Below are 15,148 nucleotides of genomic sequence, written 5' to 3'. Positions count from 1 at the left end.
AATATATGACATGGTTATAGTTTTTTGTGACTTGGCATGCGTTATAATTGATTGATTCGTATATTTTTTTGTTGCTAAATCGTCGTCGTTGTAAGTCTGAACGTTAATAAAATCTAAACATTGCAAAGTTGTGTTCTGGTCACAAACTCATGCATTTACTATACAGACAATCAATCTTCAAATAAAGTCCATGTCGCAAAGGCATAGTTTTGAATCGTTAGAATTATGTTTTGGTTAATGGATGGATGGCGAATGTTAAATAAAAATGAATTATTTTTCTTGCAAGGATTGTTGAAATGGAACAAAAAACTCAAGGAGTCAAAAGGCTACTTGGCCATATAAACAGAGAGGTCATATGATTACAGAATACGATGTTTTCGAGTGATTTTTTGAAGGTTTTAAACTAAATGTAGTTCAAATGCCAAAATTGACGTTTGATTCATTTCAAAGCCTATACATTTATCTAGTTTTTATTTCTAAGAAATTAAAGATTTCTGAATTCTCATAAATATGCATAAAATGTCTTATAAAAACTTTTTACTGTCAGAAGTATGGGTATATAATTTTTGTGGTTTGATCTCACAAGAATTCGCTATCACACAATTAAAAGAAGGAGAATTCTTAAAATATAAACTGCCAGTTTGGGTTCTGCATTCGGTGTCTTTTATTTATAAAGCTAAATTTTACACGGTTCTACCACCGTGTTAACACAGCTTAGTAATCTTAGCTTTGACAGTGAACAAATTTGATGGTATTCGTATTAGAAAAAAGTAAGGCGGATATTTTGTTTACTATCAAAAACGTCAGGCCATCACTTTGACATTTTTTTTTCGAGAAAAAGGCAAATAAATTATGAAATAGCTTCTTTTACAAAATCCCAACTATATGGACAAAAGTTTAAATGACTCTGAATTATGTTTGAAATAAATATACATACTGCCAAAATTTTACGAGTATTAACAACGTTGAACTACAAAACCCAAATCTCAAGTCATAACTATTGCAGGGCTAATTAACGTCAAATTATGAAATCATTTCCGTGTTTTGGATTTTACACGAATAACAAAAACAATATCATAAAGTTAAAGTAGAATCTTACTACGGATGGGTTTTTGACATTTATACGAGTCTCGAATAGATCTTATATGATTTTGTTCTCAAATGTTGGTAAGATTGATATTGCATTTGCATGTATGGCTGTGTTCGTTGAGTAGTTCATATGTTTTCCATTTGGGAAAAAAATCAATCTGTTACTGTTAGATAATATTATTTAGTTTTGTTAATCAAAATCGACTAACTGTGCTTATTTTGCAAGCGTAAACCATAGAAAAGATAATTGAGTTCTGCTATGTTTCCACCAAAGGTTTATCTCACTTTAGATTAAATAAATCTTTTTGGTGTTTCCACCGCACAAGAAGATTCAAAAATGATTGAGTTTGACATCACTTTCTAAAATGCAAATGGTGTTTCGAAGTTTTTTATAAAGTGCAAGTGGGATAGTTTGATTCGTGTTAAACAATGAAATACTGAATAGTTCACAACCATATAAGAATATCCTATCTATTCCATGTGCTTTTCTTTTAATTTGATTAAAACAAAACTATATGTTTTGCACACAAACATGCAAATAAACAGACCATAGTGAATTATCTTTAAAATCAACTTCTCCACACAGGTTCTTCTTCACAAATTTTGATTCGACTTCGATCCCCGTAAGTAATCGAGTCGCATCAAGCTCATTTCAACTCGATTCAGGTATATAAAATATTAATGGCAGCTTCAGTAGGCTACGAACAAATCCCTCCTTGAGGTTTTTATCTTATGTCAAAAGCTGCAATTGTTGAATTAACATATTTCAGAATCTCAATTCCCAGATATTTTCTTACCATTTCTTCTTGAAAATTGACTATTTTATTAGTTTTAGCTAGTTTTTTTTTTGCTGAAGTTAATTTTAACTTTTGATTTTCACAAAACTTTCTTCTATTTGTGTTTTTTTAAATTATTATTCTGACAGGTCTTCTTTCAGTTGTACCAATTTTTAAATACAAAAATCTGGCTACCGCCGATGCGTTTTCTTGGGAATTTTCTATTATACTATTTATAGAATTCAAAAAAATGCGTGTAATTATTTAAGGTAAGTATTAATTTGCAAAGCTCAAAATTCCAAGCCTCGTAGTCTACACCATTTAAATCCATCATTATGTATTCACATCAAAAAAGAATAGTTATTTTTTTTAATTTTGTTTTTACAAATTGTGGTTCAACATCCTTGTTACAACGAAAAACATTAATAAATCGAATAAACTCAGAAAAGTCAATTCTGTTTTAAATATGATATTCTTTAACACAAGTTAAAGCTAATTTTAAAATTCATTCAACATTTACTAGAAGATAAATTAAAAAAAATGGTAAAAAGAAAAAAATTTAGGTAAAATAAATCAATTGATCTAGATCTGTCAAAATTCAAATTTCCCCTGTTTTTGAAGTTCAAGGTTTAAAATAAATTGATCAATTTTTATTTAAAGATCAAATCTGGATTCGGTGGATCTTCATTTCTTTAAACTAAGACTAACTCAATTTTCAGATGTCAGATTAACAAATAAAAGAGGCTGGGATGCGACCCACACTGATAACATCCCATCCCGTCTGTCGATTTGTCTTGCTTAAAAGTTTGTCTAGATTTTATTTTGAATGAAAAAAAGGTCTGTTCGATTTTTATATCAAAATTACTGAATATTGAAAACAACTGCTAAATATCCTGAATCACAATTTCAACCAATATTCAACTCGAACTGTCGGAACATATAAACGTTACAAAATGTTTGCTTCCTTCAAAGGGATGTTTTATGTGCAAAAAAAGTCATCTTGGCATCACTTTTCATAAAATTTCCCAACCTTAATAGACATCTGGGGGAAAAATGCATTTTTCTCTACTTGTCAAACTTTTCGTGTGTTTAGCGCTGCAATACGATTTTGATTTTAGATATTTGTATTTTTCTTCATTGAATCATTAATTTAGACAATTTCCCTCAATTAATCTATTCTCACTCAAAACCAAAGTGTTTTAATTGATAAATTAAATTCTAATTGTGCCTAACTTCGAGGTATTTACCCGATGTGCTCGAAAAACAAATTACGTCCCGACCCAAAATAGACCATTGTACCATAGTTGAGCTGAACAAAATGTTAATTTAATCAGAAAACTTCACGATCGCGTTATCCATTCAATTAAAATGGCACCGACAAAAGAAAAACTACCCGAAATTAATAAATCCGATATAATAGTCTCGGTGGATGGAGTTGCAAAGTTAAAATTCGGTTTTCTAGACGAACAACATGCAGATAGTAGCCGAAGTAGTTTAGAACCTGGCGAGGTCAAAACTCCTCCTGCAAGTCCGGTAGTCAGGTTGCTACCTGCCCTCTCGCCGCTCACTCGAACCGATACAGAGATGGACGCCGCGAAGAGGCGAGAAGAATTGAAATCAGCATCGCAGGCAGAGGCGGCGCTGTGCCAAGATAAAGTTCGTGCGATAATGGAACTCGATGCGATTCGAGAGAAAAAGGAAGCTGAGCGTAAGAAGATATTGGAGGAGATAAAATTGGCAAAGCTGGTGCGGTCACACGAGAAAAAGAAGAAGAAGAAAAAGGAGAAAGAAAAGGAAAAAGGTAAGTGCAGTTTCCAGAGAAATTTTGGGTTTTCTTCAGGAAAGTGGACAATGAACTTTGTTTGTTTTAGAAAAAGTTGCCGAAATCATTGACAGCGATATAAGTGAAGGTGAGTTGCCCAGGAAACGGCACATGGGTTCTGGGAAACTGACTTATGAGAGTAACGGGGAGGAAGAGGTGCTCGATAGCAGCCGGGCAAGCAGCGATGACCGTGGCAACAATAAGGAACCCATGACCTTTCAAATGGGCTATCCGCCGCAGGATCCTTTCAAGAGATTCCGACCAGTCGGTCCTCCAATGCACCCTTTCATGCGAGGAGGTGGTCGCGGAAACTTCCATCAGATGCGACCACATCACCGACCGAGGTTTGACGGCCGCGGTGGAATGCGTGGAGGAATGAGAGGGTTCTTCCGACCACACGCCCCTTTTGGTCCTATGGGCGGAGGTGGAGGGCCAAAACATCGATTTCCGGGGCCTCATTTTAGAGAGTACGCTTAAAGTTGAGTTTTTGAATTACCAGAAGGTTAATGTGTTTAATTATTTTAGGCCATTCGTCGAACAAAGACCCACCAGTCCTGCCAGCAGGATTCCAAGCTCAATTGTGCAGCTACAGGGAGAGAAATCAAACTTAAAGTAAGTGTTTTTGTTTGGTGCAAGAGTCCCTCAAGAATCATAAAATTAATAACAAATTTTACGTTGCAGGTGGACAAAAAGTGAGCCATCAATTTCGTATTGCTTCAATGCCTCCACCATAAACATTGGAATCGAGAAAGGAATTGAAAAGATGCACAAAGCTTCAAAGAAGAAGAAAAAGCATAAAAAAGCCAAGGGTCGAAAAAACAAAATTCATGAAAAATCCAAAAAGAAGAAATCCCAAAAACCCAAAGAGAAGGAAAAGGAAAAAGAAAAAGAGAAGAAAAAACCCCGAAAGAAACATCGCAAAAAGTCCTTAAAGAAATCTAAAAGTAAGGACCTTCCCTCAGATGATGAGCTAGACGAATCAATGCGAGTAATTACAATCAAGCAAGAAAAGGTAGACAACTCCTCGGAGCAGGAGTGTTGGGATGAGGACAAAGAATCGAGTGTAAAACAACGTTCTGCAACACCTCCAAAGAGCTACAAGCACATGAATGAGGACAAAAAATCAACCGCAAGCAGTCAGGACGGTACTCCACAGCGTCGGCGCCACAAGAAGAAGAAAAAGCACAGCAAGAAGAAGAAGCCGTCAAAGTCGCGGTCCAAGGAAAAGCAGACGGAATCGTTTAGCCCGAATCCATTGGAACTAATACAGAAGCTTCGAGACTCGGTTGATTCGCCTCAGGAAAGGAAGTCAGACTTAAAGACAATTATAAATGTGGACGTGCCAAAGGAGCCTCCACAAATAAAGGAAGAGAAAAAGGACAAAGTGGTGAAAGTGATCAAAGTAGAACGTGACTGTAGCAAAGACAAAAAATCGAAGCCATCTGATACACCGTCTCCAGAGCCAGCAAGAGAAAGTATCAAACCCGCTGAAGAACGACCAAAACCACGGGAAAAATCTTCTTCGATAGATTCACAATGCGGCTCCACTCCTCCAATACCGAGTGAGAAATTCGATTCGATGAAGGATTCAAATTCAAAGCAGGACAAAAGTCCAAGAAGCAGGTCCCCAATAAAGACCCCCTCATTGTCCAATGAGAAGAGGAATCTTTTCATTGAAAAAAGATCGGTTGATATGGTGGTTGCAGCCAAACCCAAGCCAGCCACTTCCGTTGAGCGGCGGAACCCATTCACCGGGAAGCCAATTCAAAACCGGTCCCGATCGAACTCGAGGAAACGAGTTTCCTCCCCAGAAAAACGGAATCCATTCTCTCTGCGGGACAAATCTGCAGATTTACCAAAACCCCAAAAAGATGTGAGTTTGGACAGAAGTTTCAGAAGCAGTCGTGGATCTCGATCGAATTCTCAGACAGACAGAAATGCAGACAAAAAATGGACACGCTCGCGATCGATCTCGATGGAAAAGTACGATGGGCCTTGGGACCGCTCAATGGAGAGACATAAAAGAAACCCAGAGCCATCGTTTGGCACTTCATTCTCGAAAGGAAGAAGATCCAGATCGCCCAAGAGAAGGTCAATTTCAAAAGAGAAGTTCAACAAGCGCACATCCGACCAAAAGCAGCTGGACAGATCCCTTTCCAAATCGAGTAAATCTCCTGGAAGAAACCCCTTTAATTCGAAAGAAAGAGTTGGGCGAGGTAGATCACCGCATTCGTCCAAAGAACGAAGAGAATTCAATAGGCGATCGCCAGGCTCCTCACACAACCGCTCAATGTCTGTGGAAAAAAGGAATCCATCACTTGAAGGGTCCAAAAATCGTTCAGAAAGAAGGTCCTCACCTGATTTGTCTCCTCGAGAGTCGATGGATGAGAAAAATGGATCGATGGTAGACGAAAAAAATCCTGACACAAGAAACAAAGCGGACAAGTCTTCAAAAGCAGACAAAGTATTTGACATGTTCGCTGAGCACGTGGAAGAGGCTCCAAAGAAGCCCTCGAATCCCTTCAAGGTGACGAGAAGATCCCGCTCGCGAACTCCACCACTTGACAAGAATAAAGCTTCAAAAAGCAAGACTCCGTCAGAAAAACGTGAAACAGAACACCCAAAACCAACCAACAGATCACTCTCTCGTGATAAACAAATCAAGACCCCGACAGACATTTCCAACCAATCCCAATTGAAGACTAAGGAACCAACAACTAAGCCGAAGACGAAGTCTCAAGTTGAGAAACCAGGTGCAAAGAAGTTAACCTCGGAACGTCTTTCATTCATTGACGATCTGGTCCCACGGAAGGATAAGAAAGAAAAAACTGCAGGCATAGTAAAGGGCGATGAGAGCCCCGATACGGACGACTACATGGACAATTGGGAGAACGATGTGGACTTCATGACCAATCAAGACAGTTCGACGCCAACAAAGCGCCTGGACCTGAAAAAAATGCTTAAAACAGATCATCCCAACAAGGGGACTCCTCCTCCCGCATCGCTCGAAAGCGAGAAGCTTAGTGATGGCTTTGAAAACCCACTTCTGGTTAACCCGAGTCCACCGCCATCGAAGCCCAACGACGATGATCCGAAGCCAACAGAAGTTTCCGTGGCTATCATACCTCCTCCAGTGAAAGTGGTTAAAATTAAGCTTGAGACATTCGAAGCTGAGACAGAAGTTCCAACAAAAACCGGTTTTACTGCGAAAACACCTCCGAACCCAAACGGAGAAGATCCAGCTGTTCTCTTTGGGATGCAGGAACTCTACGACCAATTTATCCGAAGCGTCGAGGGAACCGGTGTGGACATGTCGAAAATCAAAGCCAAGGATAAAACTCCAGAAACAGATATTTCTCACGTGGAGTCGGAGTCCACTGACCCCAATCACAGCACCAGCTCGTCGAACTCCACAACATCGACCATCTCCACGTCGTCGTCTTCTTCGTCGTCCAGCTCAAGTTCATCGTCGTCATCTTCCTCCGAGGAAGACAACGAAGAGTCAGACTCATCCAAGAAAAACAAGAAGAAACGAAGCAACCGCGTGGCATATGACTTCAAGAAGATCCAACAGCTGGAGGAAAATCTCGCGAATATACAAAGTATGCGAGCGAACTACGATTCCGGCGATGAGATTGTCGAGGAGCTGCGGAAGATGGAAAACCTTCTCCTGCAGGAGAAAAACTTTATCTTGCAGAAGTATGCTAAAGACTTAACCACAACCGACTCGGGAGTGGATTCCAGCAAGAGCAGTTGTGAGAATCTTGCTGCCACCCAACCCCAATTCATCCCAACTCTGCAGGAAGCCAGTATGGAAGAGGTGAAGACACCAGCCGAGCAAGAAGACACCAAAATCTTTGACGCCAACAGAGAAGCAATAAAATTGAAAATTTCTCCCATGAAGAAGCCGAAGACTGCCGTGGCCAGTGGATCGGCGGCAGTGAAGGCGATTGAGCCTCTAAAGCAGGAAGAAGATGCGGACTTCACCGAGAAACTACTTGCGAAGCCAGCCAAGGAAGTGGCGATTGTGAAGCCGATGATCGACACAAACACCTCGAGATCGAGTGAAGATCGCCGGTCGAGCGATAGGTACAACCGCAGGGAAAGTCGATCTACGTCGAGGTCGAGAGCCATAAGACCACGGATGCGTTCGCTCTCAGTAAGTCCCCGGAGAAGAGGGCGGTTTTCTTCACCACAACCGAGGCGGGGACAAGGTGGTAAGTTATTTTACTTTTAAGGTTTTGATCTCTCTTTTTTTGTAACTAAATTAAAACATTTTTGAAGCTCGTTATAGAGGTCGTCGGAGCCGCAGTCGCTCACCACTTCGCCGTCGTCGTCGACCGGATCCAATTTCGCGGAAGGGACGAACTCATTCTCGCTCGCGATCTCTCTCGCCAGGCCCTCAAGGGCGACGTCGATCGCGAAGTGGTTCCTACGACAGAACTTTCTCTAGATCTCCGCTCCCATTCAAACCTCCATCGCCACCGATGCGAAGAAGCTCCTCCCGAAGTCGCAGCCACTCGCCCAATCGAAGTTCTTCACAATCGATTTCGCCGACCTATCACTACAACTCACATCGCTCATCCTACATCCCTCAGGAGTCGTACTACTATCAGGACCCATCCAACCGCATATCACTCGACGCTCGGATAAACATCGTCCTAAACGGTCACGATGCCTCCACACAGAATCCCTACGGAGGCTACAACTACAGTACGTACGGTTATATGTCTCTGCCACCTCAACCAGGCGGACAGGCGTCCAACTATCAGCACATGAACTACGCCAACCAATATGTCAACAGCTCCGATCAGCAGGTCTACTCGAACATCCCGACAATAAGCTCAGGAGCGAATAACTCCAATTTCTTCTACGAAGAGCAGCCTTATGTCCAACAACCACAATCACAACCCTCGTCATTGCTCAAGGAACTGCCCAAGGCAGCTGCAGTTGCGGTGCAGAAGGGCAACGTTCTGGAAATAGTCCCCAGCGTTGATGTACCTTCGATTAAGTTGACCGAAGAAAAGAAAGACCAATTAACGGAACCAACGGCGGCGGTGGCGGCACTGGCAGAAGTCAAAGTGGAGAAAATGAGTCCCGAGAAGACGAAGGCGAAAAAGGTGAAGAAGATCTCTGCGATTTCGTGGAAGGAAGAAGTCAGCAATAGACACATTGCCTCGGCTGTTTTGAGACTGGGAAAGGAGTCTGATGGAAGTGCCAGGGGAATTCTAAAAAAAATTGCTTTGGAAGAGTAAGTTTTTTTTTCTTTTGGAACCGTTTTTCATTTGATCCTAAATTTTTGTTTCCATAGAAAATCCCTCAGGAAAAAAGTTTACTTCGAGGATGGCATATTCCCGAATCGGGACAGTGAAGAGGAGGATCGGAAAGCCATTGATACTAAAATTCGTCGGAAGCTCAAGGCTTTGCGCAAAAAGCACGGCTTAAAGCCAGCTAAGGAAACCGAAGTGGTGAAGGTGGAATCCCAGAAAGAGGTAGAACCTGTCGCGAGTGAGCTGTCGTATAAAATCGACCCAGAGTTGGACAGTTTGCCGCCACCTCCGCCACCACCGGGCTCTCCTCCACCAAACCTAGAACAACCAGTCTATCTAAGGCCACCTACCCCAACGCCTCTCTTCTATTTCCACTTCGACGCAGTCGTACATTCCATGTATGTCTCGCAAATGGAAAATCCCATTCCGCCACGTCTCCTCAATCCCAAACTAGTTCCGCCAAATTTAACCACTGCCGGAGCTCCAACAGCTGCGAATGCAACTGCTACAGCAGCAGGTGCAGCACCTGCGGCTCCATCTCCCTCAACCACAGTCTCTCCGCCTTCTACAAACTCGAAAAAGGACCCATCTCGGGATTTCTCTTCGCCCAAAACGAGTAAGGTTCCCTCTGCTGTAACAGCATCGAGACGTGAAAGCCCGTCGATCAAACCGAGTCTAGTTGAGACTCCGCCACCTCAGCGACCTGCATCACCAAAGATATCACCGCGTATCTCTCCCCCGCAAGTACCGTCGCCGAAATTCACGAGCGGCTTCGTCGCCGTGAGTGGATCGACCGCCGCACGGATGTCGCCGATTGGCTTTACTGGTATACGACCGACGGGACTCACTCGCCTGCCCCAGTCGCCTCTTGCTAGAGCTGGACCTCTACCTGTTATGCCGCATCAGTTCAACGTTCCACCCCCAAACATGACTGCCCCACATCCTGCACCAGTTCACAAGATGATGCACGGTACACCGCCTCCGCAGTTCTTCATGCGAGGTCAGGCTCCCATAGACATGCACAACATGAGGAATATGCCCCCGATGATGCGCAACATGATTCCGCCGAACCATCTTCTCCCTGGAAACGGCCCCTCATCCCATCATCAAATGCATCAGCAGCAGCAACACCACCCCCAACAGATGCTTCACTCTCAGCAGCATCCACATCAGCAGATCCCACAACACCCTCCACAACATCCGCTCCAACATCAGTCAATGAATGGACCCCAACACATGCCACAGCACATACCCCAACATGTGCAGCTGCACCCCCAACAAATAATGCAACAACTACCCCCGCAGCGCCAGCAGATCCCGCCTCAAATCATGCATCATCAGCATTCGCATTTACCGCATCCGGGTCACCAATCACACGCCCCCCATCCACAGGCAATGGTTGCTCCCTTTAATATTCAAAGGAAATAGTTCTAAAACAAGAAATAAAAATAAGGCCTAGTCTGCGGGGTGTTAAGAACACTCCTTTTTAATTTTGTTTGCAACACAAAATGTATACATTTGAATATGAATTACCTATACAAATGAAACAAAACCTTAGAACTTCATTTATGTATGGAAAATAGATTAATTGATAATTGATAAGGAAATATCTGCGACGATAAAGGCGCAGTATATTTATAAATAAATAAATAAAAGTTAAACAAAATAACAACACTTTTAGACTTCCTTTCCTTCATCTCTTTTAAATTCAAATCCTTTAATTTTGAATAAAAAAATTCAGGAATTTTATTTCCATTTTACAAAAAATTCTGAAATATCGGAGTTGTTTACCGATACAAAAAAGTATTGATAAAAAACTCAAAAAGTTATTAAAAGTTAAAGCGTGTTTTTTTGTTGAGTTTGTGATTTTCAATGCCGATCAGTTTGTAATTGATTTCGAGCTTGAATTGGCACGGAAAGCATATTTAGCTTTCTTTCCTTTTTTAAATGTATTTGTTGCTTTTGTTTCGAATATCGAATTAAGGAATTTTACGGACAATTTGCTGTTTAGTTCACTATTTCAAAATTAATTTAAACTTCTTGGCAAACCTTTGTAGCGCTGTTCACATGAAAAGGAAATTAGATGTTCCTGTTGAGAAAAAATAACGTGTGTAACTAAGAACCAAACTAAGATTGTTGGCGTCATCAGTGCGAATCTGACTTCAAAAACACTGTATTATGCCAGGTTTTTGAAATATCGTATTTTTAAATTGTTAAAATCATCATATTAGACTTTTTAAGACGATGTTAATTCACAAACTATTACTAAAAACCCATCTTTGAATTCAGGTTAAGTATATTCAGTATTTCTTATTCCTAAAAAAAAATAACCACTTTAGCTAAAACGGTTTTTAGGAACAAGTTAAAAAGTATTTATTTGATCCCATTTCAAATAAAGTTTTTGACACATTAAAAAAATTCAGCAAAAATATTGTTAAAAACGATTTTTTTTAAATGTTGGTAAATATTATTTATTATTAATTCAGATTCGAAATCAGTACTAAAAATAAACGTAGGTATTTGTCAAACCCATGAAGGCTTGAGATTCCAAGATTTTCGAAACTCAACTAGTTTTTGGCATTTAACCTCGGATCGGCGTTCCATTGCCTTTGTATTTCAAGTTATAGTTGGCGTTTATTATTGAAAATGATGGTGGGTAAAGAATTTTTCAAATCCACTCACAAATTAAGATGTCCGGGATACCATAGAGATTCGATGATCGTGAAGCCAAAACCTCTCATAACCTCTTGCAAGGATATGTTTCCATGGTTGCAACATTGATCCAACACTTAGCAAAGAAAAGCGACGCCACTCAATGATGCTTCCGTTTAAGTAATTTTTGTAAAACGGAATCGAAACTCCTTTCTTGAGGACGCATAACATTTCTTCCACAGTCAGACTAAAAAAGGTTTATTTTTCTTGCAACACTCCTAAGACTTTAACGCTGAACACCTGTATAGGTAATCACTTTTTACTCAAATTTAGATCGAAATTGAAAAATAGTTTGACAACTTAATCGTTTTTTAATACTGAACAAAGGTCCTATAATCGAAATTGAATTTTAAAAAATTTCCGGGATGAAAGGAATAATGAAAACAAATTTAGTCGTTATTCAAATTAAATTTCTGTCGATTTCTAAAAACTATATAAAGGAGGCAAATGAATAAATAATGAGAATTTTCTGAAAGTAATGGGGTTTTCATCGATTGGTTACGAGTTCCTTCAATCGTCTTGATATTGGAATGGTTTTTTCTTGTCATTGCATTATAGTGGAACTTTGTGTACGTGTTCTGCAAAAAAAACCGAGATCTGTTGATTTTTTTTTAAATCATAAATAAATCATTTAATTTTGTCCGAAAAAATTTGTGTTTGACAGATCTAGGTCAAAAATATATTGATTTATTTCACCTATGGAAAACCCAATATGTAAGATACTTAAAACAAATTAAGCTGTATCTAGAAAATAAACAGTTGTTTGCAAAGTCAAGGTTGTTGTTGTTTTTTCTTTGCTATGTCTTATTTTATCAAAAGCTAAAAAATACCGTATTGGGGATTTTTTTAAGATTTCAAGAACTTGATCTGATGGTGAAATTGTGAGATCAGATTCAGGTTTTTTGATTTAAGATAAAACAAGCTTAATTATTTAACACCAACAAATAATTCACAAACCAAAAATATGATTTTAGCACGTTTTTTCAATAAATGCACTACGCTTCAATATTTTAAACAGATTTTTATAAAAATCTTTCAAATGTACGAAAAACAAAAGTGTCATTATCTTTTTTGTGTAAAATCAAAGGAGCTGCAATGTTTTCAATAAATCTATAGTTTGCGAGTAATTTCCAAAAAGTGTACTTCATCCCCTTTTACCCCTCCTCTATTTTGTTCTGTTAATGGTACATAAACATAGCTCTTAACCAGAATTCAGTTTTGTCAAATTTTTTTAGTATAAAATTCAATTCTGTATCTAATTTTCCTAAACCATACATTTCTGAATTATTTAGAATTTTGGTTTGTTGGTCAATGTTCAATTTTAGGGGTAAGACAATTTTAACAGAAAAATTTGCTTAATTTGACATTCAATTTTTGAGGCAACAAAGAGTTTCTATATTTATTTTATGTTCCATATTCAAAATGTGACCACCAGAGTTACAAAAATGTAATAAGTTACTATCAATGCCATTTTGCGGTTCAAGCGAATATTGAGGAACATTCCTATTAGCGGTTGGTAATGTCCTTTTTCCTTATAAGAACCAACTAACTCACGAAAACGCACAGCATTAGCTTTAGAAAAAAACAAGTGACGTTCCTTAAAATTTTGTTACTAAATTCTTCAATTCACCATATACCGAAATCAAAAAGTTGCCGTAATTAAGTTCCGTACATATTCATAGTTTAGTTTTTCAGTCTGTCATGTCACCTTGAAAAATATGACCCCATTGATCTGACCACGGAAGGTATTTGAAGTATACATTTTGAAACAATCAAAATCGATTTCGAAAAACAACCGTTTTCCTTGGCAATTTCAATCTCGTCCCTGCGTCCAATTCTATTGATTGAAAATTATTTGTTATTACGTATTTATAAAATTGGTTAAAAAACATATTTTTTTATAATGACTCTCTAAATGAAAGTTTGAGTTTTTGAAGAAAGTCCATTTTGGGATCTTAATTAAGTTAAATGCTAAGAAATAGAATCGCGAAACTCTCAAATTTATAGGCTCCACTTTTATATTTTAAGTATTGAAAATTGCATTTTGTTAGTCGAATACATTATATATTATAGCTGAATAAATACTAATTTTGTTCTTTAATTATTCTAGGTTCTAAAACAATACATAACCTAGCTTCAGCGAAGTACATATCTGTTAGAAGGAGAATGCATTGGAAACACAACTCGAAAATAATTAAGTACCTAGTACACAAATAAGTAAATGATTTTGTTTGTGATATTTTTTTCCAACAATTTTATTTAATTTTTTTCCATTAAGAAGGCCTATCTCGAGTTCCATTGTAATCGGAAACTTTTACGAGTTCCGAAAAACCGTATCACGAAATCGGTTCGTTATGCAAAATTGTATGAGGTTTTCCCCTACGAACGTATTTGGAAATAGTTTTTTTTCGGGATTCGTAAAAGTTTCCGATTCTGATGGAATTTGTAATAGGGTCGTAAGGGAACAACAAGTTATGCGATAAGTTTTCAAAAAACGTTTGACCGTTTTTCTTACGTTTTCGACTTCACTCAATTTCTAAAACATACATAGCTCATTACCAAGTTTAAAAAAATTACCTGGCAGTTTTGTTTCCGTAAATTTAAAAAAAATTAATTTTTTTGTGCGGTTGCAATGCAGTTTGGGAATTGCAAAATTTCGTTGAATTCGTTGGCAATAGCGTTTCAAGCCTCTCGTGCTTTCGGGGTCTAAGAACCGCAATTATTAAACATTCAACAATTGAATTATGTAAAATTACCTGAAGATATTCGTCCACGAGAACTTTATATATAGCATCGAGGACATGTGGAATTATTCTCGAGATCGTTGTAGCAGAAATGCGAAACAGGTCGCCGGTAGCTAGGTATCGTAGAGTTAACGCAAGACGCTCACCTGCAGGAATGCTTCTGCGCATATCCGTATCTTGTTTTTGAATATGTGGAGCCACCAAAGCTAAAAGGTGATCAAATTGCTTGCAATCCAATCGTAAAAAATTTCGATACAGTTCTGGTTCCTTTGTTCGCAATTCGACCATACATTTGCGTAAGATCCCTCCTGCTCACGACGGGCCACCCAATCCTTTGTATATACCCTACGACACATCTTTTTGGGATGTTTGGCTGTTACTAATAAAAAAGCACTTAAAATAGTCGCAACTGCTACGTTTTTTCCATTTATCATATTTTTTTATATTTCACTTTGTTGTAGCTTTAAATTTTTCTGACTGATGCGAATGCGATGTGTGACAATGAGCTGAAAATAAATTTGCAGATCCAAAATTTGATTTGATGTGTAAACGGTTGGCAGAAAATCTACAAATGTTTGCAAATCTATTACTAGCTATTTGGCCAAATTAGTTTGTCGACATTGTCAGACAAATATTTAGCAACAGATTTGCAGATGTTTGTAGATTCTGCAAACCGTGCACATACAAATTAAATTTTCAGCCCATTGTCAGCTCATTTTCACACATTGTCAGACT

General features: G+C 38.8%; 1 protein-coding gene across 1 annotated transcript; it reads left to right on the top strand.

Moving 5' to 3' along the window:
- Nucleotides 1-2,932: 2,932 nt before the first annotated feature.
- LOC129944392 (serine/arginine repetitive matrix protein 2) lies at nucleotides 2,933-10,648 on the top strand. Its single transcript, XM_056053776.1, has 6 exons — nucleotides 2,933-3,666; nucleotides 3,737-4,154; nucleotides 4,213-4,299; nucleotides 4,369-7,904; nucleotides 7,972-8,938; nucleotides 8,999-10,648. The coding sequence occupies exons 1-6, from the start codon at nucleotides 3,234-3,236 to the stop codon at nucleotides 10,383-10,385; spliced, it is 6,828 nt and encodes a 2,275-aa protein (XP_055909751.1). The 5' UTR covers nucleotides 2,933-3,233; the 3' UTR covers nucleotides 10,386-10,648.
- The last annotated feature ends 4,500 nt before the right edge of the window (nucleotides 10,649-15,148 follow it).

The sequence above is a fragment of the Eupeodes corollae genome, chromosome 2 (genome assembly GCF_945859685.1).
Source record: "Eupeodes corollae chromosome 2, idEupCoro1.1, whole genome shotgun sequence".
Classification (NCBI taxonomy): Eukaryota; Metazoa; Arthropoda; class Insecta; order Diptera; family Syrphidae; genus Eupeodes; species Eupeodes corollae.
This window is presented reverse-complemented; position numbering and strand designations above follow the sequence as displayed.